General features: G+C 39.8%; 2 protein-coding genes and 1 long non-coding RNA gene across 4 annotated transcripts in view; 2 read left to right on the top strand and 1 right to left on the bottom strand.

Annotated features, from left to right (window-relative positions):
* The first annotated feature begins 446 nt into the window (after positions 1 to 446).
* On the top strand, positions 447 to 10,121 carry asf1ba (anti-silencing function 1Ba histone chaperone). The gene is made up of 4 exons (XM_079874067.1): positions 447 to 928; positions 1,947 to 2,062; positions 7,131 to 7,307; positions 9,379 to 10,121. The coding sequence occupies exons 1-4, from the start codon at positions 820 to 822 to the stop codon at positions 9,568 to 9,570; spliced, it is 594 nt and encodes a 197-aa protein (XP_079730193.1). The 5' UTR covers positions 447 to 819; the 3' UTR covers positions 9,571 to 10,121.
* On the bottom strand, positions 9,428 to 24,830 carry LOC307161446. Its single transcript, XR_013821728.1, has 2 exons — positions 24,578 to 24,830; positions 9,428 to 9,638 (listed from the first exon to the last, which is right to left on the bottom strand). It is a non-coding gene; the product is annotated as an uncharacterized lncRNA (long non-coding RNA).
* The window catches only part of prkacaa (protein kinase, cAMP-dependent, catalytic, alpha-a), a 29,399-nt gene continuing 15,385 nt past the window's right edge, over positions 10,997 to 25,010 (top strand). The window contains exon 1 of one of the 2 annotated variants that reach the window (XM_079873163.1): positions 10,997 to 12,059. In XM_079873163.1, the coding sequence (XP_079729289.1) occupies positions 12,011 to 12,059 (49 nt within the window). In that variant the 5' untranslated portion in view covers positions 10,997 to 12,010. Of the gene's footprint in view, positions 12,060 to 20,042; positions 20,182 to 25,010 lie in introns of those variants that run through there. The other variant, XM_079873164.1, reaches the window with a different exon arrangement.

The raw sequence follows: 25,010 nt of genomic DNA, 5'->3' as shown, positions 1-25,010 counted from the left end.
ATAATAATCATAAATGTTTCTTGAGCATAAAATCATCATATTAGAATGATTTCTGAAGGATCATGTGACACTGAAGACTGGAGCAATGATGCTGAAAATTCAGCTTTGATCACAGGAATAAATTACACTTTACTGTATATTCACATAGAAAACAGCTGTTTTAAATTGGAATAATATTTCACAATACTGTTTTTTCAGTATTTTTTAATCAAATAAATGCAGACTTGATGAGCATAAGAGACTTCTTTCAAAAACATCAAACATAGTAATGTTTCCAAACTTTTGACCTGTACTCTTATACTTGAGCTATGAATGATTATGAAGCCAGTCGGAGGACTCGTCTATTTAACAGCTGTCACTGTCGTCCAATCAGCGTCCGCAAAATCCGGAACCTCTGGTGCACTGACCAATCAGCGCGCAAACCAATCCGCTTCCCCCGATGAGTCACTAGAGCTGTCTGAACAGTCTGGCGGGAGAGAGCGCGCGGCTCGTGTTGTCAGTCAGTTTATGAACGGTGTTCGCGAAATAATATTTGTTTTACATCTACACGTTACTCTAGATCATATCTTGCGGTATTTTTTTCTTTTAATTTGGGAGGAGAGACAACATAGACTTCTCTGTTCTCCTGCTTTAACAGTACACAGTCTACGCTATTGGACTTTCACAACATAAAATAGCTCGCAAGCTAACAAGTGAAGTCAAGGACTCGAGCGTTTACTTTAAAACATCTGTTGAATATTTAAATTGGTTTTCGGTCTATTGAGTTGTTTTGGGGGTAAATTGTGACAATTTCCGTGTTACTGTAACGTTAGTAGAGCAATGGCAAAAGTACAAGTGCTAAATGTAGCTGTCCTGGACAACCCAAGTCCATTTGGAAACCCGTTTCAATTCGAAATAACGTTTGAGTGCATGGAGGATCTTCCTGAGGGTGAGTGTTTGAGTTTAATTCAATTTTGATGCATTTTCTCGATGTCCTTTATTGGCTAGCTAGCTAACGCGCTAACTCCCCCAGATGACGTCAGTCAGAATGGCGGGTGATTGAACCGTGTTTAACTTATCCTTAACATCGTGTTAGTATGCGTGGATATACCGGTAATTATGTTATGAACTAACTGCAATAATACATATTGATGGTATTTAATTATTAAAACCTCCCAAATTAGCAAATGCATGACTGCGATTGCCCAACAGTATCGTTTTTTCTTGCAAGTATAATCCAAATTAAATCCAGTCCAAATGTCACTAGTTTGAAAATAGCATGTTTTTGATGAAAAATACAGAAAAGTATTAGTATTGTGAAAAACTCTTGCTATTTAAAATAACTATTTTATATTTTAAAATATAATTTTTAACAGCACAATATATCATTAAAATATCATTACTCCAGTCTTCAGTGTCACATGATCCTTTAGAAATCATTATAATATGATTTGATGCTCAAGAAATACTTCTGATTATTTTCAGTGTCGAAAACAGTTATGCTGCTTAATATTTTTGTGAAAACTTCATTTTTTTTCCCCCAAGATTCTTTTGATGATCCAAGAAGTTTTAAATAACAGCATTTGTTTAAAATAGAAATCTTTAGTAACATTATCATTTTCTTTACTGTCACTTCTGAATGGTAGTGTATCGTGGTTTCCACAAAAATGTAAAGCAGCAGAACTGATTTCTGAATGATCATGTGACGCTAAAGACTGGAGAAATGTCTGCTAAAAATTCAGCTTTATAATCACAAAATATATTAAGATAGTAAACTATTAGCTTATTGTTTTTATTGTATTTAATTAAATTTAATTAAATTAACGCAGCCTCAAACACATAAAGAAAAACGTAATACTTCATTATTCCAAACATTTGAACGGTAGTGTGTTATAGTTCTTTTTTTTTTTCTGAATAGTGAATTAATTGAGCATTAACATGCAATTAATTGTGTTTCTGTGTTCTAGATCTCGAATGGAAGATTATTTACGTCGGCTCAGCAGAAAGTGAGGAGTATGATCAGACTCTTGACTCTGTCCTGGTTGGTCCAGTTCCTGCAGGCCGACACATGTTTGTTTTTCAGGTGAGTTCATAACATTGTCAGTATGAGCCAAAAATAATCTTTTAGAAGTTTAACAGCCATTTTTTCTAAAACTCAAGTTCATTTATTCAATTGCTTTTCATTAGATTTAAATGTATTCTAGCAAAATGATTGAAAAAAATGATACAAAAAAAAAGCTCAAACGTGCTGCGTAACACGAGAGTGAACCTCATTGGTTCTTTAGAAGCTCAAACGTGCTGCGTAACACAAGAATGAACCTCATTGGTTCTTACGGAAGCTCAAACGTGCTGCGTAACACGAGAATGAACCTCATTGGTTCTTAAGGAAGCTCAAACGTGCTGCGTAACATGAGAATGAACCTCATTGGTTCTTAAGGAAGCTCAAACGTGCTGCGTAACACAAGAATGAACCTCATTGGTTCTTACGGAAGCTCAAACGTGCTGCGTAACATGAGAATGAACCTCATTGGTTCTTACGGAAGCTCAAACGTGCTGCGTAACATGAGAATGAACCTCATTGGTTCTTAAGGAAGCTCAAACGTGCTGCGTAACATGAGAATGAACCTCATTGGTTCTTAAGGAAGCTCAAACGTGCTGCGTAACATGAGAATGAACCTCATTGGTTCTTACGGAAGCTCAAACGTGCTGCGTAACACACGAGAATGAACCTCATTGGTTCTTACGGAAGCTCAAACGTGCTGCGTAACACGAGAATGAACCTCATTGGTTCTTAAGGAAGCTCAAACGTGCTGCGTAACACACGAGAATGAACCTCATTGGTTCTTAAGGAAGCTCAAACGTGCTGCGTAACACGAGAATGAACCTCATTGGTTCTTAAGGAAGCTCAAACGTGCTGCGTAACATGAGAATGAACCTCATTGGTTCTTAAGGAAGCTCAAACGTGCTGCGTAACACAAGAATGAACCTCATTGGTTCTTACGGAAGCTCAAACGTGCTGCGTAACACACGAGAATGAACCTCATTGGTTCTTAAGGAAGCTCAAACGTGCTGCGTAACACAAGAATGAACCTCATTGGTTCTTACGGAAGCTCAAACGTGCTGCGTAACACGAGAGTGAACCTCATTGGTTCTTTAGAAGCTCAAACGTGCTGCGTAACACAAGAATGAACCTCATTGGTTCTTAAGGAAGCTCAAACGTGCTGCGTAACATGAGAATGAACCTCATTGGTTCTTACGGAAGCTCAAACGTGCTGCGTAACACACGAGAATGAACCTCATTGGTTCTTACGGAAGCTCAAACGTGCTGCGTAACACGAGAATGAACCTCATTGGTTCTTAAGGAAGCTCAAACGTGCTGCGTAACACAAGAATGAACCTCATTGGTTCTTACGGAAGCTCAAACGTGCTGCGTAACACACGAGAATGAACCTCATTGGTTCTTAAGGAAGCTCAAACGTGCTGCGTAACACAAGAATGAACCTCATTGGTTCTTACGGAAGCTCAAACGTGCTGCGTAACACAAGAATGAACCTCATTGGTTCTTAAGGAAGCTCAAACGTGCTGCGTAACACACGAGAATGAACCTCATTGGTTCTTAAGGAAGCTCAAACGTGCTGCGTAACACGAGAATGAACCTCATTGGTTCTTAAGGAAGCTCAAAGTGCTGCGTAACACGAGAATGAACCTCATTGGTTCTTAAGGAAGCTCAAACGTGCTGCGTAACACGAGAATGAAGAATGATCCTCATTGGTTCTTACGGAAGCTCAAACGTGCTGCGTAACACGAGAATGAACCTCATTGGTTCTTAAGGAAGCTCAAACGTGCTGCGTAACACAAGAATGAACCTCATTGGTTCTTAAGGAAGCTCAAACGTGCTGCGTAACACAAGAATGAACCTCATTGGTTCTTAAGGAAGCTCAAACGTGCTGCGTAACACAAGAATGAACCTCATTGGTTCTTAAGGAAGCTCAAACGTGCTGCGTAACACAAGAATGATCCTCATTGGTTCTTACGGAAGCTCAAACGTGCTGCGTAACACGAGAATGAACCTCATTGGTTCTTACGGAAGCTCAAAGTGCTGCGTAACACGAGAATGAACCTCATTGGTTCTTAAGGAAGCTCAAACGTGCTGCGTAACAAGAATGAACCTCATTGGTTCTTAAGGAAGCTCAAACGTGCTGCGTAACACACGAGAATGAACCTCATTGGTTCTTACGGAAGCTCAAACGTGCTGCGTAACACACGAGAATGAACCTCATTGGTTCTTAAGGAAGCTCAAACGTGCTGCGTAACACGAGAATGAACCTCATTGGTTCTTACGGAAGCTCAAACGTGCTGCGTAACACAAGAATGAACCTCATTGGTTCTTAAGGAAGCTCAAACGTGCTGCGTAACACAAGAATGAACCTCATTGGTTCTTACGGAAGCTCAAACGTGCTGCGTAACACACGAGAATGAACCTCATTGGTTCTTAAGGAAGCTCAAACGTGCTGCGTAACACAAGAATGAACATCATTGGTTCTTACGGAAGCTCAAACGTGCTGCGTAACACAAGAATGAACCTCATTGGTTCTTAAGGAAGCTCAAACGTGCTGCGTAACACACGAGAATGAACCTCATTGGTTCTTAAGGAAGCTCAAACGTGCTGCGTAACACGAGAATGAACCTCATTGGTTCTTAAGGAAGCTCAAAGTGCTGCGTAACACGAGAATGAACCTCATTGGTTCTTAAGGAAGCTCAAACGTGCTGCGTAACACGAGAATGAAGAATGATCCTCATTGGTTCTTACGGAAGCTCAAACGTGCTGCGTAACACGAGAATGAACCTCATTGGTTCTTAAGGAAGCTCAAACGTGCTGCGTAACACAAGAATGAACCTCATTGGTTCTTAAGGAAGCTCAAACGTGCTGCGTAACACAAGAATGAACCTCATTGGTTCTTAAGGAAGCTCAAACGTGCTGCGTAACACAAGAATGAACCTCATTGGTTCTTAAGGAAGCTCAAACGTGCTGCGTAACACAAGAATGATCCTCATTGGTTCTTACGGAAGCTCAAACGTGCTGCGTAACACGAGAATGAACCTCATTGGTTCTTACGGAAGCTCAAAGTGCTGCGTAACACGAGAATGAACCTCATTGGTTCTTAAGGAAGCTCAAACGTGCTGCGTAACACAAGAATGAACCTCATTGGTTCTTAAGGAAGCTCAAACGTGCTGCGTAACACACGAGAATGAACCTCATTGGTTCTTACGGAAGCTCAAACGTGCTGCGTAACACACGAGAATGAACCTCATTGGTTCTTAAGGAAGCTCAAACGTGCTGCGTAACACGAGAATGAACCTCATTGGTTCTTACGGAAGCTCAAACGTGCTGCGTAACACAAGAATGAACCTCATTGGTTCTTAAGGAAGCTCAAACGTGCTGCGTAACACAAGAATGAACCTCATTGGTTCTTACGGAAGCTCAAACGTGCTGCGTAACACGAGAATGAACCTCATTGGTTCTTAAGGAAGCTCAAACGTGCTGCGTAACACGAGAATGAACCTCATTGGTTCTTAAGGAAGCTCAAACGTGCTGCGTAACACGAGAATGAACCTCATTGGTTCTTAAGGAAGCTCAAACGTGCTGCGTAACACGAGAATGAACCTCATTGGTTCTTACGGAAGCTCAAACGTGCTGCGTAACACGAGAATGAACCTCATTGGTTCTTACGGAAGCTCAAACGTGCTGCGTAACACGAGAATGAACCTCATTGGTTCTTAAGGAAGCTCAAACGTGCTGCGTAACACGAGAATGAACCTCATTGGTTCTTACGGAAGCTCAAACGTGCTGCGTAACACGAGAATGAACCTCATTGGTTCTTACGGAAGCTCAAACGTGCTGCGTAACACGAGAATGAACCTCATTGGTTCTTACGGAAGCTCAAACGTGCTGCGTAACACGAGAATGAACCTCATTGGTTCTTAAGGAAGCTCAAACGTGCTGCGTAACACGAAAAATTTACCTAATTGGTTCTGGTAGAAGCTCAAACACGAAAGTCAGAAGTGTAACACGAGAATGAACCTCGTCGGTTCTCACAGAAGCTCAAATGTTCTGTGTAACATCCAAAAATGTATCTCATTGGTAGGGTTGGGTACCAAAACCTCAGCGCAGCATTTTTATCAAGCTCGTATATTTAAATTCAGTAATACAGTACTGTGCAAAAGTTTTAGGCCGTGTGTCCACCAAAGCGTTTTTTCACGCGACTGGCGTATCTTTTCAATTGTTTTCAATGGGAACGCGTCGTTTTTAAAACGCCATGAGCGTAACAAGGCGCTGAGCGTCTTTTTCACGCTGAAGCGCTGAGCGTTTGACGTTTTTTACAGGTCACCCAGAGTTGAAGAATGTTCAACTTTGGGTAAAACGCAGTGCTCATCACTGTCACTTTTTACCCAACCGTCCAATCACAGTGGAGGAGGGGCGGGACTAATATCACACCGACCAACCGCCACATTCTGCTTGTACAACGTCAACAGATGATAACAACAAGCATAATAACGGAACAAAATCATTTAAAACCAGAGCAAGAGAAAATACATTATATTGTATCGACATTTTAATATAGAATCAACACAGAAACAAAATATGTGTGAAATGAGATACTAGTAACACTTTCGTGGATATTCTGTATCATAACAAGCAAAGTGTCTCAACTGAAAAAAATTCTTTGCGTATACATTTGGGCGGTGTTATGAAACTCTGCCCCCACACACTGACGTAGATTTGTGGGGGCGTGTTTAAATGAAGCGTTTTAGGAAGGCGTGGCTGAGCCTTAACTGTTATAAAGAATATCTCTTTAGGTTTGACACTTTGAGCTTTGTAACTCTGCAGGTCTTATACTTGCACTAACAGCTACATAGCACACTAAAGAAAAAGAAAAACAAGAAATCGCATCATATGACCTCTATAATAATACAACAACGACTCATCTCGTGTGCCACTGCTTGACGCACAATGGGTGAACTGTTCATGTAATGTTGTTCTGTATTATAAAATGTACACATGAAAAGACAATTAGTGCACTTATCCTGTAGTTACACCCAGTTTGAGTCATGCAAGTGTTCTAAGTAATATTTGTCTTTTTTTGCAACAGGCAGAAGCTCCAAACCCTGCCCTCATACCTGAGAGTGATGCTGTGGGTGTTACTGTTGCTCTGATCACATGCACATACAGAGGACAGGAGTTCATACGCATCGGCTACTATGTTAACAATGAGTATACGGACACGGAGCTTCGTGAGAACCCGCCCATTAAACCCAACTATGGACAGGTGAGAGATTAATTTCTTATAGACCATGTGAAATTAAAACTGCAGTCTCGCAGCTTTCAGTCCATGTTTGTTCTATATCTGTCTATAGGAAATGTAATCTCTTTTGGAGAAACAAATTGAGAAAAATATTGTTGACTCATCTTGCACTCACATGTTTAATAAAAATTGTTGTCCAATGAAATGCTCTCTAGAATAACAATGTCCTCCCCTTAAAGTCACCATAAAAAAAATGGACAGATATTTGTTTATGGTGTTGCATTATGTATTTTAAATGATTCCTCTGTGCACATCCTTGTTTATTTTCATTCATGTGCCCTTGTAATTTAAGTAAGGTTCAATCCCTTTTCTCCAGCAACCTGTCACTGCATTCAGATCTGCCTCTGTTTAGTTTACAATGCCCACTTTTCTACGATCCAATCAATTCCTAATGGACAAAATGAAGTCCCATCCTTCTTTTTTATTTTGTTTGTTTAGCAGTTTCGCTTGGATATGTGTCACAAAAGGGAAGAAGAGTCTATCTTGGACTAGCAATATCCAAGTAGAAAACCTTAATTTAAGGCTGTCACTTTATTTTACTGTTTTTAAAATTGATGAAGCCCTTCAATATGTCCTGCCCCATGTTTTCTGTTTCTTAGGAAATACGTCACCACAGGAATGAACACCTGTACTAGTAAAATTTCATTAGGGCTTTAATAGTTTTGTTAACAGCCACTTTTAGTGTTAATTGAATTTGTCATATACAACATACAACGATCAGACTTTAGTAATAGTTCAGGTGCTAATAAAGTAAGAAGCAACAAAGTATTTCAAATATGAGGGTCACCATAGCTAGCAGTGATTTGGAATTTCAATCAAACAAAATTGTCAAATAATAATAATAATAATTATTATTATTATTGCTAAATACTCATTTTTCAAAAGAAATGCCTGAGCAATAGAGAAATAGTGATAGATTCCCTATATGTGTATGTGGGTTTGTGAGGTTGAATTCAAATAAAATGTTAACATTACTGTTTCTGAATAGAATATCTAGGCTACCTAATAAAAAATATATATATATATGAAAATATGATTCAAACCATAAATGGAAATTGGTGTGTCCTTATATGGTCACCAGTGGAGTCTGTATGTCATCTAGTGGAAAAGTTTGGTAGTGCGCACAAACATTTTTACTGAAAATTCATTTTTTAGATATCAATCTAAAATCTGGCACAGAACTGTTCAGATGTTTGGCTTTTTTCCCCCCTTTTTTTATGTTTTTGTTGAACATCTTTTGTAAAATATTTTCATAAACTTCTATAAAAAATGAAATGTTACTTATATATATATATATATATATATATATATATATATATATATATATATATAAATACTTCTACAATAATCTGCCAAGTGTCCCCTTTAAAAAGACACCAAACGTATCTCTGTGCTCCGAAATATTCAAGATTTATAACAAATTATATTTGGAAAATGTTCAGGTCTATGCTCAAAAAGCGGGACAGATAGTTAACGGGTTAAACTACTTTTTATTTAAAGAATTGTTAAACTCAGCAAGAGACTGGCGCTTCAGGACTAGAGTTGAAGAGCTCTGACATACAACAGAGCAATGTTTTGTATTTTGGGTCTGTACAGTTGCTTTTGAACAGCTCAAGATCATATAAAAATCCAAATATAGATTTCACAACATATCAAAATTTGCATGCATGTTCAGGACCCAAAATGAGAAGGTCACAACATTTCAAGAAAAACAACATGGGTTTAATAGTATTTCAGACAGCTTGAAAAAAGAAATTATAGCTCATTTTTATCTGTGGCTGACACAATATTTTTCAGTACTGAAATAATTTAGTAAAAAACAAAATATAACCAGAAAAGTTATTATATTTGGGGCTGTGCATTAACCCAAAAACTTAAAAAAAAATGTGTGTATATGTCAGAACATATCAGCGTCAGCATGTTGAAACTTTGCATGCATGTTTGAGAAGTCACAATGTCAAGGAAAAAAAAAACAGGCATTTCAGTCAACTCAAAACTCGAAATAAGTGCCTTTCTTCATGTGCTTTTCTCACAGCTCCAGAGGAACATTCTGGCTTCCAATCCTCGTGTAACCAGATTTCACATCAACTGGGAGGGATGTGCTGAGAAAATGGAGGATTCGGAGAACGTGGACCCCGCACCTAACACCATGCTGCCGCCGTCCTGCACCCCGGGAAAAGCACCTCCGCTGGGACTGGTGCCAGACAACTCCATGGACTGTTTGTAGTGACGCAGGCTCCTGTGAATAATCCTCACATCTCAAGGCTCATCCATGAGCTCAGGTCAATCTGGACACTGTGGAGGAGAGGCGGGAAAAAACACATCAGAAGGGGTTATCTCATTTTGTTACAGTTGTCACGCCTGTTTGAAACAAATCAGTGGTGTGACTGTGCACAATATCCTCCAGTACGCAATAAACATATTTGCTTTTCAGTTTGAAACCTTGAATGGAGAGCTGGTGAGTCATGTATCTGAGACATGATTTAGGTATTAGGATGTGCTGCATCTAATGCCGTCTGATCCAAACCCGATCCATTCTCAAACCGAAAGGCGATGGAAGATCAACTCAGTAGATAAGATGTCAGATGCATAATTCATTAACAGACACAATCAGCAATACTTGTGTGAAAGGTTGCAGCTACTCTGGATGAAATTTTTGTGGGTGGGACTGTATTATATTGTGTATAAATATATATTTCTGTCTTTTTGTATGCCAGGTCTCCTTGAAATAAATGTTTTGATACGTGACCATGCTCATTGAAGCCGTTTTACTTTGATTTGTGATGTGCACAGAGTGGATGCAGCTGTGCAGTCTTTTCATTCATAAAAACGCTGTTGTGTTGCATTATGCAGGAGTGACAGAAGCTTGCTTGTTGTTGCTTGGCAACATGGACTATTGCAGCATCTGTGACAAGACCTCAGAGTTTGGGGATGCACCGATATGTACATTTTGGTCAATACCGAAAACCGATAATTCTTTATATTTGAATGCAGATAACCGATATATTGGCCGATAAATCGAAATCCCATTTTTATATATATATATATATATATATATATATATATATATATATAATTTTTGAGAGCCTGAATACAAAAACAAAAGTCTCACCATTAAAAGCCATGTCCCAAGCACACAATTATAATGTTCTCATAATTTTATGTTGTCTGTATGACTGTAGACGCTTAACTGCACCTTTTTGAAGTGATTTCAATCATATTTCAAGCAATTTAAACCATCATGGCTAACATTGCATATCGCAATGATGAAGGAATGAAATAATTAAGGAAATACATTATTTATCGGCCAAAATTTCATATCGGGGCGATAACATAAAAAAATTGCATATATCGCCGATACCGATAATATGGTGGCCGATATATCGTGCATCCCTACCCAAAGTATCATCATTTTTTCATCGGTGTTCAAAAATATCAGTGTCCCCTTATGGGGTTTACTGCTTTATTTTATTGCACAGCATTATTAATGCAGTTGCTATGCACAGTAAAGCACGCGCAGGTTTCCATCTCTTGCAAGGCGAATCCCTTGCAGCCGATCGCGCAAATTTGTTGCCGAAATGCAATCCATGCGTAAATGACCTCGGTGTGGTTGTTTTGCAGAAGACAGACCTCGTTTTAATATTCCATAGACGTAGGGTGTTCGCGCGTGCTTCAAATTCTGACCAACTTTCTAAAAATAGACCGTCTTGACGTCAGACAGCCTATCACGGATTAGTCTAGCGGGAGGGGTCTGCGCGGCCATTTCGCTAACAAACACAACCGCAGAGGATCATCAAAGGATTGTGAATGAAACCGAATCCGTATTGAGAGGGCAAAATACCGCAGCCGCTTACAAAGACGAAAAGCGAACAGAGAAACTTGTGTTATTAGAATGAAAATAGATGACGTTATTTGTCAGTTTGCGGGGGTGGGATAAAGTTCTACAGATAGATATCGGTTGGCCAATCATCGCTCTCCCTGCGCTGGATTGATGACCTCTTGTCCAATCAGCTTCTGACTCTGCTAGCGCGTCATAAGCATAGCGGCCAATAGGTATCGCGTTGGGGCGGGTGTCATTGAAGCAGGAGTTCCCTCTAGCTGTGGATAGAGGATTAATGGAGGGGGTCTGACTGTCGAATTATGCGAACTACATAGTGCACAAGACCGAATTGCTTTATCAACATAAACAAGCAAACGTTCACGCTACCGAAAAGGTACGGAGAAGTGGGCGTGCTGCGACAGGAATCGCGCACGGACGGTGAAAACAAGGGCTTGTGTCGCTCAAGTCGAGGGCCTCGCTGAGGGTTAGCAGAGCGAGGAAAGAGGATCGAGAGAAGGAGAAGAAGACGGGCTCTTAGTAGTATTTCAACGGACTGGACCCGAAACAGGAGAACCGAGAGACCTTACCGAACCCGAAGCACAGCAATCGGACTGCTAATTACTGTTAGCTAGCTAGCGCTCGCTCGCTAGCTAGCTAACCAACTAACAAGCCACTATCAACCTCCAGACTTTATGTGATCTGACAGCATACTGTGATCCAGTGAGTTATGACTAGACATAGCTAGTGCAACGGAAGCAGAAATCGTATGATCATAAAGGGGACGGAGTCTGAAGACAGTTGGCGTAAAGAAAAGTCGATTTAGATCTGTTATACCTGGCCTGCAATCATGGGCAACGCGCCCACCGCCAAGAACAAGGGCAATGAGATGGAGAGCGGTAAGTGTGTGTGTGTGTGTGTGTGTGTGTGTGTGTGTGTGTGTGTGTGTTTACTTGAATCAGTCGCACTCGTGTTGTGTTTCAAAGCATAGTGTTTCTGGGCCCATCTTTTCCATTCATTTCCATTGAATGAATGACTGACATGATCTGACTGACATCTTGGTTAAAGGGATAGTTCACCCTTAAATGACCAATCTGTCCTCGTGTTTTATTACTTTCGTCTATTGATCACAAAAGGAGAGTTGCATTCACTTTCAAAGTATCAAAAAAAGAAAGAAGATACAATTAAAGTCAATTGTTATTGTGACCGAGGCTGTCAGTTCATAATAACATATCTTTCGGTTGAGAGCAACGTGATGGTTAATAAATTACAGTATGTTTTCGGCCACACTTTATATTATGTGTCTTTAACTACTGTGTGCCTACATAAAAATGTTACTTATTGTGTTGATGTTGTATTGCAAACACTTGTGCTGCTATTGAAGTGGGATATGGGTATGGTAAAGGTTAGGGACAGGTTTGGTGGAATGGGTAAGGGAAGCTGGAATTACATGCAGGTATTTTTAAAATATAAGTACAATGTAAAAACATGTAAACAATGTAAAAATATACATATTCCCCATGTAAACTTTGACCAATTTTCCATTAACGTCATGAAACCGATGTTACGATAGTCTATTCTTCCCCTAGTGAAATGGCTTCTCGAACAAGAATAAATGTGGGGCGGGGCTTGATTTTGTCCATTTGGAATTGATTAAATGGTTGTAGTTTGCTATTGGTTGATCTGATGTGAGTGACAGGTTGATCCCGCCCTCACACCAGGAAACACATCATCAGAGAAGAGAAGTCGCTGCATTAGGGAGAAGATGTTATTTTGATTACAGATTACAAGGAAATTAATTTAAAAAAAAATAATGATGTGCACAGATGAATTATAATAAATACGGCAATGTTTCATTAAAAAACAAGAATTGTTCATTTTGACTGTTAGCTAGGATCCTATGTGATCTAATAAAGTCACTTTCACTGACTGCTTTGAGATGTTACAGTTAAGTGTGATTGTCAAACCCGGCTTGTCCTTGATTATGACACGGAGAGTGTCTCTAAAAATCAAACAAATTACAAAACACTGTCTATTTTTCACATTCAGATTGTGCACTTCCTTTGCAACTAGTCATAACCATTTAATAACTTCTTTATAAACATCACTACCTTTGGATTTATAGGTGCTAGTGGTTATTATAGTGCTCTTTTTCACTCGTTTAAGTATTACGTTTGATACTGCAGAAATATAATAATGGAGTTACATTTTCTGCCTGAGAAATGGCTTGTAAAAGTGAATCTAGGGAAGTGTTTTCAAGGATTCTTTGTGTAAACACTTGAGATTGTCAGGAAGTTTTGGTGAATCTCTACAGCCAGCCTCTTGTAGTAATGTTTCATAAGTCAAGAACCTTTTAGGACACATTTGTTGGTTGCAATGCTTGGCAAACGCTATATTATGCTATATGTCTAGAAAAGTTAAAGCTGTAGGTTTATTTCTTTAGTTCGCCCAAAGAATTACAGTTTTGCCACAATTTACTCGCCCTCATATTATTCCAAACCTGTTTTTTTTTTTTTTTTCATTGAACGCAACAAAAGATATTTTAAAGTATATCCAAGCTGCACTTTTCCATACAATGAAATGAAATGGAGGGTTGTTGATCTCAATAAATGTCAAAAGGCAACATTAATCTAGTCCATAAGATTTGTGGGCTTATTCACTGATAATCTTCCCTTCTGTCACAGATCTCATTTCTCATTTCACATGGGCTTGTCTTCAAATATACCACATGAAGACACTGTGCATTATGCCAAGCACTGTTGGTTTTACGCGTCACATTATGGCGCCAAGCCTGAATATTTGGAAATGTGTTATGATCTGTGGAAGAAGGAAAGATTTTGTGCTAATAATCACTTAAATTTGTTTCTGTTTATCATATAAAGCTACGCTATGGCTTCAACATACTTGGACTATTGCACATTTGATTGTGCTTTTATGGATGCATCTTTCACTGTATTGAAAACATAGGCTTGAAATGTTTTTTTGTGTGTGTGTGTATTCCACAAAAGACACAAGTTAAACCGTTTCAAAACAGCACTGAGGCGAGTTTATGTTGACTGATCTTTTTTCTTAATCTTTACAAGAAGGTCATGTTGGTGCTGTTCTTTGATAAAGTATCGTGAATGGAAATCAGATATGCGAGAAGATTTTGTGCATGGTTTACCTAAATTGTATGTCCTATTTATAGAGAGCAATAGCTGTAAAGGTGCGGTCACATTAGCAACATTTCTCAAGCAAATGGACTCTATTGTCAATAATGTAGAGATGTATGAAGCACTACTCGCACAGAAGTCAATTTCAAACCAAGAAGCTTTCTGTTGGTCAATGCGGCAAATTCGTAAAACCCCCCGATTGCATGTGTTATTATTAGAATGGTATTAAAACCCGATACAGGTGGGATGTTTTGCAATGCAACCTCAGTCTGAACAGTCATAATCGAACTCATGTGACATTTAGACTCTAGAGCAACATTCGTCACAATTCTGCGCTCATGGGAGTCACTTCAAAGATTTTACATATATTCGAAGTTATCGAGACAGTTGCGAAAGGCAGTTAGTGAAGGACAGTAATGTGTCAGAACTCACAAGTATTACAGTGGCATGTACAAGCAAAACACGAGCACTCGTATCATAAAGCAATAAGCCCCTTGAAGCCGTGTTTTACAGTGGATTTAGAACAGCTAAGGGGCGTTGTTAGCTACGACGCACAGCGGAATGCCTAAGCTGTTCTAAATCCACTGTAAAACACGGCTTCAAGGGGCTTATTGCTTTTATAAAACGATTACTCCATAAAAATATTAATTTTAATATTAATTTTATTCATAAAATAAACACCAGCAACAAAAAATATGTAAAGGATAATGTAGAGCGATGCGGTTGTTATAGCGAATACAACACCGACAGGCTGATCAGGACCCCGACGCGAGTCGGAGGCTATAACAACCGCCTCGCTCTACATTATCCCGCTTATTACATGGCTACCTACCAAATAAATCAATAATTTGACACAAAATATTGATTTAAAAACGATTGTATTGCTTCCGCTAAAGAAAATAGTCTATTCCGTCTCTACAATTAGAATCCTGCGTCCGTAGCAACGCTCTGTTTTTCATGGCAACGGTGTGTTATACTTATCAGCGGTCTGTTATCAAGAAATAACAGACCGCATTCTACATTAGAATTCAACCAAGCCATGTAATAAAACGTTATAACACATTTATTCCTCCGCCAAGCAATGTAGTTCCAGAGGTTGCTAAGCCACACATGCAGCAACAAAGAATCACAAACGTCAGTTGCGCAGTAACACTAATGTAATGCGGTCACAGGTGTGTGTTTGTTTGTTGAGTACTTTACAACGGCTTCGAACGCGGCTCAACCAATCAGAATCAAGGACTGGAACCATCCGTTTTTTAATAAATGTTTAAGAACTCTGCTCTGTTTTTCGCATCCTTGTCTTTGTTTTATTTTGCCTTCGCATAAATTTGCTGCCCTCCGCAGACTATAAATAAAAGCGTAACCACTTACTTTAATGTCATCCGTGTTTACTTCCGTATGACGGTGTGCTGCGTGACGTCTTTTTATCGTTCTTTTGCGCATGCGGGTCAGTTCAGGACCATGATCTGTTCGCACTGGAATCTGATATTGGCCACGTTTAAAACAACAATGTGAGCAGCTGTACAAAAAATAAATGAAAGCAATAAATCAGAATTGAGCAGTAAGGCTAGCAGTGGATCTCTTGGAACTTGGTGTTAGTTTATTTGGCAGTTGAAACAATGATTAAACTATAATAAAATCACAGGCTGTGCTCTTCTTGATTATCAGTTGAATGCATCCCTCAATAAATTGAAATTATCTCGAAGTCGATTAGCCTAATGTCCTCGCCCATTTTAACTTTAACATAGCGTGGCAGTGATTGCAGATCATCATAAATGGAGGCTTGTTCCAGGAACAGCTGAGGAAAGGGGCCCTAATTCGGCAGCCGCACTGGATTTCATGAGAAAGGAATCTCTGACCCCTAAGGGTCAAACCAGCAACAATTGTTTGTATGAGGGGGATGTGAGTGAAGAGGACCCGAAACATAAACACAGGCCTGCCATGAGTCTTCAGAGAGCACTTGGGAACCGATGCGAGGAGGAGGTCTGGGCTGGTGAAGTCGTGGAGGCGGGGTCATATGATGCAGTCTGTGTGATCTAGCCAGCCTGGAGTGTTGATGCTGAACAGTCTCTTGAACATCATGTGATGACCACTGTCATGAACAAGACCACTTTGTGTGTGGCCTTCTGTCTGCCTCTTCAGGCGATGTAATCTCTTCGCTTTCTGTCTTTTTCTTGTTGGAAAACTTGTTGGAAATGAGATGTCTCCAAGATATTTCTTTATTTTATAAGCACTTTTTGCCCGATAGGGATGGGTGGTATGATTATATTTGTCTACACTGTGACAGTAGACCTGTGTTACCTGGTAGAGGATTTGCTGTGCAGTTTACCCCGGTACTGACAACATAGCAAGCAAGTCTTTGATTTATTTACATGTGAGAATAATAGGGGGAACATAAAGTAATCCGAAAATACACTGTTACGCGAGCAATTACTTGAGGGGTATTTGTTGGATGTAACAGTTTAGTTGTTTATGGCTGTTGAATAACGTTGCAATTTGCAGCATCAATGTAAAATTCCTTTGGTGTCACAAGTAGTGGTCGACCGATATGGGATTTTTAATGGCCGATGCCGATGCCGATATTGAGAAAGCAATCTGGCCGATTGGCCGATATGAGGCCGATACAATACATGTGAATACAGTAAATGAGAGACATAAAGAATATTGGTGAAACTAAATGAACATTTATTGTACATACTATTTATGCAAAATTCTTTTTGCAATAAAAAATATTTACTAAGAAATTAAAATGTAAACAAAAAGGTAAGGTAACACTTCAATAAATAAAGTTTTAGTGCAACTTCTTGTCTGCTTTAATATTTACAGTCATTTTTTCAGTCACATAAATAATTACTGCTGCTTATTGCAGGTTACAAATAACATTTACCATTAATGAACCAATCTAAACAATATTCATAAATTAATGACAAAATAGTATGTGAGATTACATACATTTTATGTACAACATAGTTAAATATAAATCTCACATAGTTTATTTACACTATTTACTTTAAAATAGTTTAAATAGTTCAACCTTTTTTTAAGGTTGTTTTACTTCAAGTATATTTAAATAATAATGATTTATGCGTTTAGTTTTGCTTGTTTGTTTCTTTAGAACGTTGCAAGCCGTCACATGTATTTGCATGACATACATGAACATATGAAAATGTATACTACACACGATGTTACGCCAATCATGGATAAATACAGTATATAGTGAATAACATTTTCAAGGATTTATTTTCAAACGTAATATTATTACATAGTGTTCTCCTCTCATCCACCTCACGCGACCAACTGATCTGTAATGCACGCGACCCAGCTTTTCCGTGCACGCGAGTCCGTTGGAAAACAGCGTCTAGTTTAAATGTAACCCGAGAACAACGCGCGTATCTGAGGGACAGCCAGTTACAGGATTTTTGACTGTTTGTGAGGTAAAATGTTTTCAGTTTTGTTTGAATTTGTTTATATCACATCTGTGACCCCCACTGGAGCTACCGCTGGGCTGCGGATCTGACATATCACGGTACTGTTTGAATAGACTCTGCTGCACGCCGGAGTGTTTTTGTGTGTAACACAATGTAGCGTCAGGTTAGAAAGCGAATGCGAATGGTCATTTACTGTGTCTGTCAGATGTCTGTTTCACTTCTGAGTGGCTTGTTTTACGGTGCTGGGCGGAGCAGAGCGAGTGTATTCAGTTCATTCACGCTCGCTCTGTTCGCGTCAGTGGAAAAAAGCGCTAATGCACAGTCACAAACTGTTTTGAAATATATCAGCCAAACGGAAAGATTTATCGGCCGATGCCGATATCTAAAAAATTCCAAATATCGGCCGATATATCGGCCTCGGCGATATATCGGTCGACCACTAGTCACAAGTCACATGTTCAATTGGCTTTGAACCCGATTCATCCAATCAGAATTTATGCTGAATTTTCTGTTTTATTATGATATTAGTTTAGCCTCTTTTATTATATTAGTTTGCCTCTGTTTTCTCTTATGCTGATTTAATATTCTAAGAATAATGGCTTGAGTTGAATTCACTGTATTATCCAATAATAGGCATTATCTGCTTAAAGTGTTTTCATAGAACAATGTGAAGCTCTATAAAGAAGAACGTTATTGAAGTGTAATTTGGTGGTTTAGTGGGATATGCTATGCACTTCATCTAAAACTATATAAAAAAAAAACTAGCTTTTATGACCTGTATAATTATTGTGCATGCAGCTTTTATGAACTCCTATTAATTATGAGTACTTTTATGATGAATTTTTCATGGTGCCCTGAACTGCAAAAAAAAAAAAAAAAAAGTGGATTCAAAATGGTGACAAACTTAAACCAATCGATGTTCAGTTACAGCACCTAAAATCTGTACTTTATACATTAAAGGAATTGTTTACCCAAAAAATAAAAAAAATCATAATTTTCTCACATTTTCTTTGGAGCTCAAAGGGAATTTGTCTTTATTCTTTTTTTTTTTCCTCCTCTTCAAAGAAAGTGAAGGTTGAATGTGCTAAACGTAAATGATAATTTCGACCTGTTCATCACGTGTGGAAAAGAGCAGCGTGAAGATCCTTCAAAATGTCTTCTTTACAATGGCTGCCGTGCGGTGTGTCCGTTAAGTCCATGAGACCATAGGGTGTCCCATTTGTCATTTTAGGCTTCAGTAGGGTGCTTGCGAGGGCCCCCTTTTGCGGTCGATATGTGCCCTTAATGCACACTTTTGCTGAGGCCACACTGGTGCGAGCTCCGCTGCAGACTTCTTCCTGACAGTCAAAGCACCGTTACGTCACGTTATGTGCGGACTCGTAGGAAGACAGCGGGTGTTTAGGGTGCCATTTGGGATGGGGCCAATGACTCTTTATTATTATTACTTTTTTTTTTTTTTTTCTCAGTGCGCTATTCATATTCTTTTTAAATCTAAAGTTTGGTGTCGGAAAAAAGGTCAAGTACATGTTGTTGGTCTACTACATAGTATACAATTTCTCTGCCATATATTTGATGCACAGGTTCATCCAAAGTGAAAGAACCCCTCGAGCCTAGCATGCAGCAGGCATAGTTAGTGTCGTCGGTGAAACAGATATGTGTGAAATGGATCTCAGTGGCATGCTGCTGCTAGAATCTATGTGTGAAGAGTGGATTTCTATTTGCATGTGACTGCATGTCATTTGAATATGCTTGATACATTCAGTTGCAAAAATGGAGTGGGTTTTTTTTTTTCTTTTCGCGGTGGGCTTTTGCATTCCCTCCCCTGGTTGGAATGGGGGACTTTGTTCACGGCGTGCTTCACATCCCTGTCTGCCCCATCGCCGGTGGACTGCCCTGATCCCCAGAGACAGGTGCTGGCTGCCATCCGGGGCCATGAGCCGGGGAGGTCCATATTTTACCGTCTGGACGGACAATAGAGGACGACATGGCAGACAACGCTGTGGATCAGATCAAAGCACAACAGTAAGGGTTAACGCCAAGGTGGGCTGTGGTGGAAACAGAAGTCCCTGACTGTTCAAGGAAGCCCACGGGAGGAAACGGGGTGTGTGAGCCCGGCACAGGAAGGCAAGGAAACGGAGAAGGTTCAGCCCTGCCTGCCTGCCTGCCTGCCTGCCCTGAGTCCCGAATCAGAGAGGTCAAGACAGAAGAGTCTGGTACAAGTAGGGACACTGACTTCTATTTTGTAAAAAGAGTTTTGAAACGCAGCTGTATAAAGTCGGATGCCTCTGCGCCACGCTTACTTTCACGGCTGTCTACAATGTCAGTGCTGCAGAGGTTGGCAGAGAGGCTGTTCCAGCGAGCCGGTCCCTGTCTCGGAGACTCTAGCGGTGGGGAGGGCGGCTACTACCAGTCCCAGGAGGAGTCAGAGGCCTCTTGCTGGAGTGAGTGACTGACCTGAGGCATTATGTTGGTTTAGGCTGCTGGCACAGTGAGGGTTTGGATATAGCTGTGGAAGGTGGGGCTTGGCAAAGGGGCGGAGAAACCTGCATGTCTAAAGGTCTTAACTCCCCGTCTGAAGTGCTGACCTGACTGTGTGTGTGTAAGATTAACTGATGATCATTTAAAATGTCTCGCATTTGATTATGGATAGTGATAGACAGGTGTATCGACCAGGCTATTTGAGATCAATTGAGAATAAACGGTTTCTTTTTACATTTAAGTAAGTGTTGTTTAAAATAAGGCCAACAGTTCATTTCAGAAAATTGCTTTCATAACCATTATATAATGAATGTGTTATTTTTCCGATTACCCTTATCTCTGGATGTAAATATTACCCTTTGAAAACCCATATTGACTTGACCACGAATTATAGATGTTTTTCATAATGGGATGTTGTAAACTTAAGTCGCGGGTGATATGGAGTTTGAGTTTAAATTAGCACCTCTCTGTGTGCTTCGTGGATTGATGTGGGACTGCCGACATGCACATTCTGGGTACAAAGCCCTTTTTTATTCCTCTCCTAATGTTTGTGCTGTTGCCTGGAGTTGGCTGCGTCATACAGGAGTTCCAGGGAGCTGGCTGTCTGTCTCCTGGAAACCTGTCAGTGTATCCCGCTTTGTTGGGGTCCCAGTGTTCTCCTGTTCGTTCCTGCCAGTCTGAATTATGAACTAGGGCTGCACGATTTGGGGAAAATGTCATATTGCGATTATGGTTTCATGAGTACACTTGCTTGGTTCTCAAGTAAAATGCACACACAGATTAGTGAAATGTGTATTTCTCAACTCAAACTAGCAACAACAACTAAATGCACAGTGTTTTCAAATTAAAATTAATATTTTTTACAAAATTAAATTACTGCAAACTTATTGTCTCAATAGTACAATAGTATAAAATAAATGTCATATTTACCTGTGCCCTTACTGTCTAACAGGAAGGACAGAAATTGAACAAAGTTATCAAACAGTTTGCACTGCATAAATGATAAATTAAATATAGACTCATCCTTATTAAAGCTACAAAAGTTCTTTAGTCAAGAGCAGTGAGGATTTTTCTCTGTTCCCTTTGTTCTTTGATTAACTTTACTGTCAGAAAGCTTTATTGGCTGCTGTCCCTTTAAGACCAGCCGCTGCTGACAGAGATGCGGGTCTCACACGTGACTCCATTCTCTCACAACTCTCCACGTTCATCATGAGACTGCTCTTATGTTATGAAGATACTCGACAAAACCAACATTTTGGTATAATTGTGTGTTATTGTTCGTTCAAGCATGAAAGAGAACTGTATTCTGGCGTGCTGTCTGTGCGCACGATACTGGCGCACGTCTTTTTTTGTCAGGACATTCACAGGCAGCTCGTGATTGACAAAAATTAACGGATGCTGCTTTGATTGTGTAAAATATTTTATCAATATTTAATCAATTTAACACGTTAACGTTGACAGCCCAAATTTATTTATATACCATAATAAATAATGAAGTATTTTGGGTTATATAATCGCATAGGCTTGACATCGCGATTGCGATGTGATTAATCATGCAGCACTATTATGAACTAATGCTAACAGCATTACCCGTTCATGCGATGATTACTTGGAGTGTAACTGTTCTCCACCCACGGTTCGGCATGCACTTGCACAACTGTTCATCTATTCTAAAATCTGACGACGCATCTATAATAATATAGTTTGATTGAATTATTACATACTATTGTACTTTTCTATTGATGGATATGCATTCTGGCTTCCCAATATGTTACAACAGCGATGATCAAAAATGCTCTAATATGATTATAACCAGTCATTTACGCCGTCATCACCCAGGTGTTGATAGCGCGCAAGCTATCTGTGTTTAAACTCATTTAAGCCTTGCCTATTTAAACATTCAAGCGCAAGAAGACGTGAAAGAGCTTGCGCGCCATAAGAAGATTTGTGTATGCACTCATCTGAAGCGCGCACACGGAGAGCCACGTCTCAGACAGTGTGCAAATATTGAGTTCTCCTTTAAGTCTTGTGTTTGAATGGGCAAATTCACACAAAAATTATGTCAGCATGCCCGTTTTGGAGAGTATCTTAGCAAACATAGTAGGTTATGTCTTAAGTGAACGTAAACGGTTGAGAAAGACAACGCATGTGTATCAGTGTGCTGGATCTGTGCATTGTTCTTAAAGTGACAGCAGCCTAATATTCCTGCTGACTGTGTTTTGAATGTTAATCAAATAACAAAAGACAAGGAAATCACTCACTGCTCTTGACGATAGCTTTTGTAACTTTGATAATGATTCATCTTTATTTCATTTATACAGTGAAGATTATATGCAGTGTTTGGTCCCGATCAGACAGAACACTTTTTTTGCAGTGAGAGACGCCTTTTTAAAAATAGTTTTCTATAGGTTGTTTGCATATGACGTCACGTTACTGCGTTGCCCTGGCGCGAAATGCAGATGGAGGGCAGGAAGTGATTTGCTACATTTAGGAAGCACTAGCCTATAACAAACTCAAAATGCCTGTGTTGCGTCGTTTATGGTTGCTCAAATTGATCAAACCGAGAAACCATGAGGAGTGTTTATCGTGTACCAAAAGTTGTTGTTCATAAGGGGGAAAAATGCAAGAAATTGACCGAAAAACGCCAGAAAAAATGGCTTGCAAACCTACGTCTGCGGTCGGGAATCGGAAAATGCCCGTGTGTGCAGTGATCACTTCATCAAAGGTCAGTTAATACAACTTATGTGGCTATGTTTGTGTAACGTAACTCTCACACACACACACACACACACACACACACACACACACACACACACACACACACACACACACACACACACACACACACACACACACACACACACACACACACACACACACACAGTTACCAGTTTCCGAACTTTGTAAAGTCAAAGTAATTGTTTCTTCTTTTCTTTGAGTTTGTAAGTTATCCCTGTAACTGAAGACAAACGCGTAACGTTAGCAAAGCTACCTACAAAGTGTTTTGAGGGTGCAGCCTTTAGTGGTGGTTTAGTGGTGTTTCGGCGGACCTTTGTGAGTGGTTAACCTAATAACGTAAAGTAAACAGCCGTAAAAGAAACGTCGAGAAGCGCCGCAGTGTTGAATGGTTGTTAGGGTTAACGTTACGGATTAATCCACAGGACAAAAATGAAAGAATGACAGCCTCAATGACAGGCAAATCTTTCAATTCAGTTGAAAAATCACTCCTCTTCATAACGCAAGGATCACATCCAACATATGTTTAGATTTTTTGTCTTTATCTTTCTCTTGTAATAGCGTCTAAAGTAGTACAGTACAGACTTTCCTCCATCTCGTCCATTCCGCTCTTCACTTCCTGTCCTCCATTTGAATTTCGCGCGTCATCACAATCACGTGACTGCAAACCACCTATTGGCAGTTAGCGTTTTGTGCGCTGTTTATGCGCCCCGGGCGCTTCACGTTTTAGCCGCCTGCTGCACCTTTTATTGTTGTAGGTGCTTTCTGAGTGGCTTTAGTTGAAAAAATAAAATAAAAATCAGCTCTTAGCAGAAAAGCGACTGATGTCATTCGTGGGTTTTTTTTCCATTGTCCAATCGAATTAATGGAGAGGCGGTCCTTCCGTTGTGATGACGGAAGTTTAGGTGTTTGTTCATACCTCACCCTTGATTAAGGTCAGAGCAAGTGCCCTTTGCTTGTCCATTTTTTAAAGTTTCTGCTAAAATGAGTTTACTTAACAGCAAACCAATGATTCTAGAGCGCTCGCGCTATAATTCGTTATTAGAGTGACAGGACTGCTGATTCGGTGGTTGCCTAGCAACATACAAACACCACAGCGCACTGCTCTTTTCAAAATTAGAAAAAGTAAACCGAAAAAGTCAATGAAAAGCACTGTTTATTTTATTTGTATCTTTGCTCCATTTTATTTATTTGTGCTGTTGCTTGTAGTTTGATTATTTGTTCTTATTTTCTTTATTTTTACTTGGCAGTAGTCCAAAACCGTGACCCTAAAACAGTGATAAAAACCAAACCTTGAGCAGTTTGAACCGTTACACTCCTAGCACTTACCCACTCTCAAATGACTGTTAGGTGAGACTTTTTGAAAGTCTGCCGATTGCACTACAAGCACTTGTTTTGTGGTTTGACATGTTTAACAGGTGAAGTCTTCATAGCTTCTGTTAAATCAGTAATTTTTTTGGTCAACGTGGACGTTTACTTAAAATACCTCCTACCTTTACTATCTTTGTATCCACAGAGTCAGCCTGTGGAAGCATGCCAAGTATCTGAGAGCTGAAAAGAGATTATACCTAGACTAGAGCAGCACCTATAGTCTTGAGAAATGAGGTCATGTAAGAGACTTACCAAAGGTGTCACTGTCCCTTGAGTCTCCACCTGGTCAGGGTGGCTGTATCTGGCTCAGTCTTTAAATCCATCTGTCCCTGACTCTTCCTGTGCCTCTGCCTCACTCTCGCAGTGCCACTGCATTTAGAGTCTGAAATGCCAGGCCTGAGGCTACATGGTCTGCAAATGGGTGCTGTTCTCATATGAGTGTGTGTTTTTGTGGACCAGCGGCACTCCTGCAGTCGATGCACCACTAGCCGACCCCCTTTGGTATGCGTCAGAGCAAGCAACAGCAGCCGAGGGCCACACTGATTGATCTGACTAATCAATTGTGGACTCTGTCCACTAGAGGACAATGCCAATGTTTGAGGGACCCAACGGGATGCATTTTGTGCCATACCCTTCACGTCCACTTTATTTCTCCACACGCTGGAGAAATAATAATAGTCTACCA

This window comes from Squalius cephalus (assembly GCF_949319135.1).
Source record: "Squalius cephalus genome assembly, chromosome: 1".
NCBI classification, from domain to species: domain Eukaryota; kingdom Metazoa; phylum Chordata; class Actinopteri; order Cypriniformes; family Leuciscidae; genus Squalius; species Squalius cephalus.
Note: the sequence above shows the minus strand (reverse complement) of the source record. Positions and strands in the feature narration are given on the sequence as shown.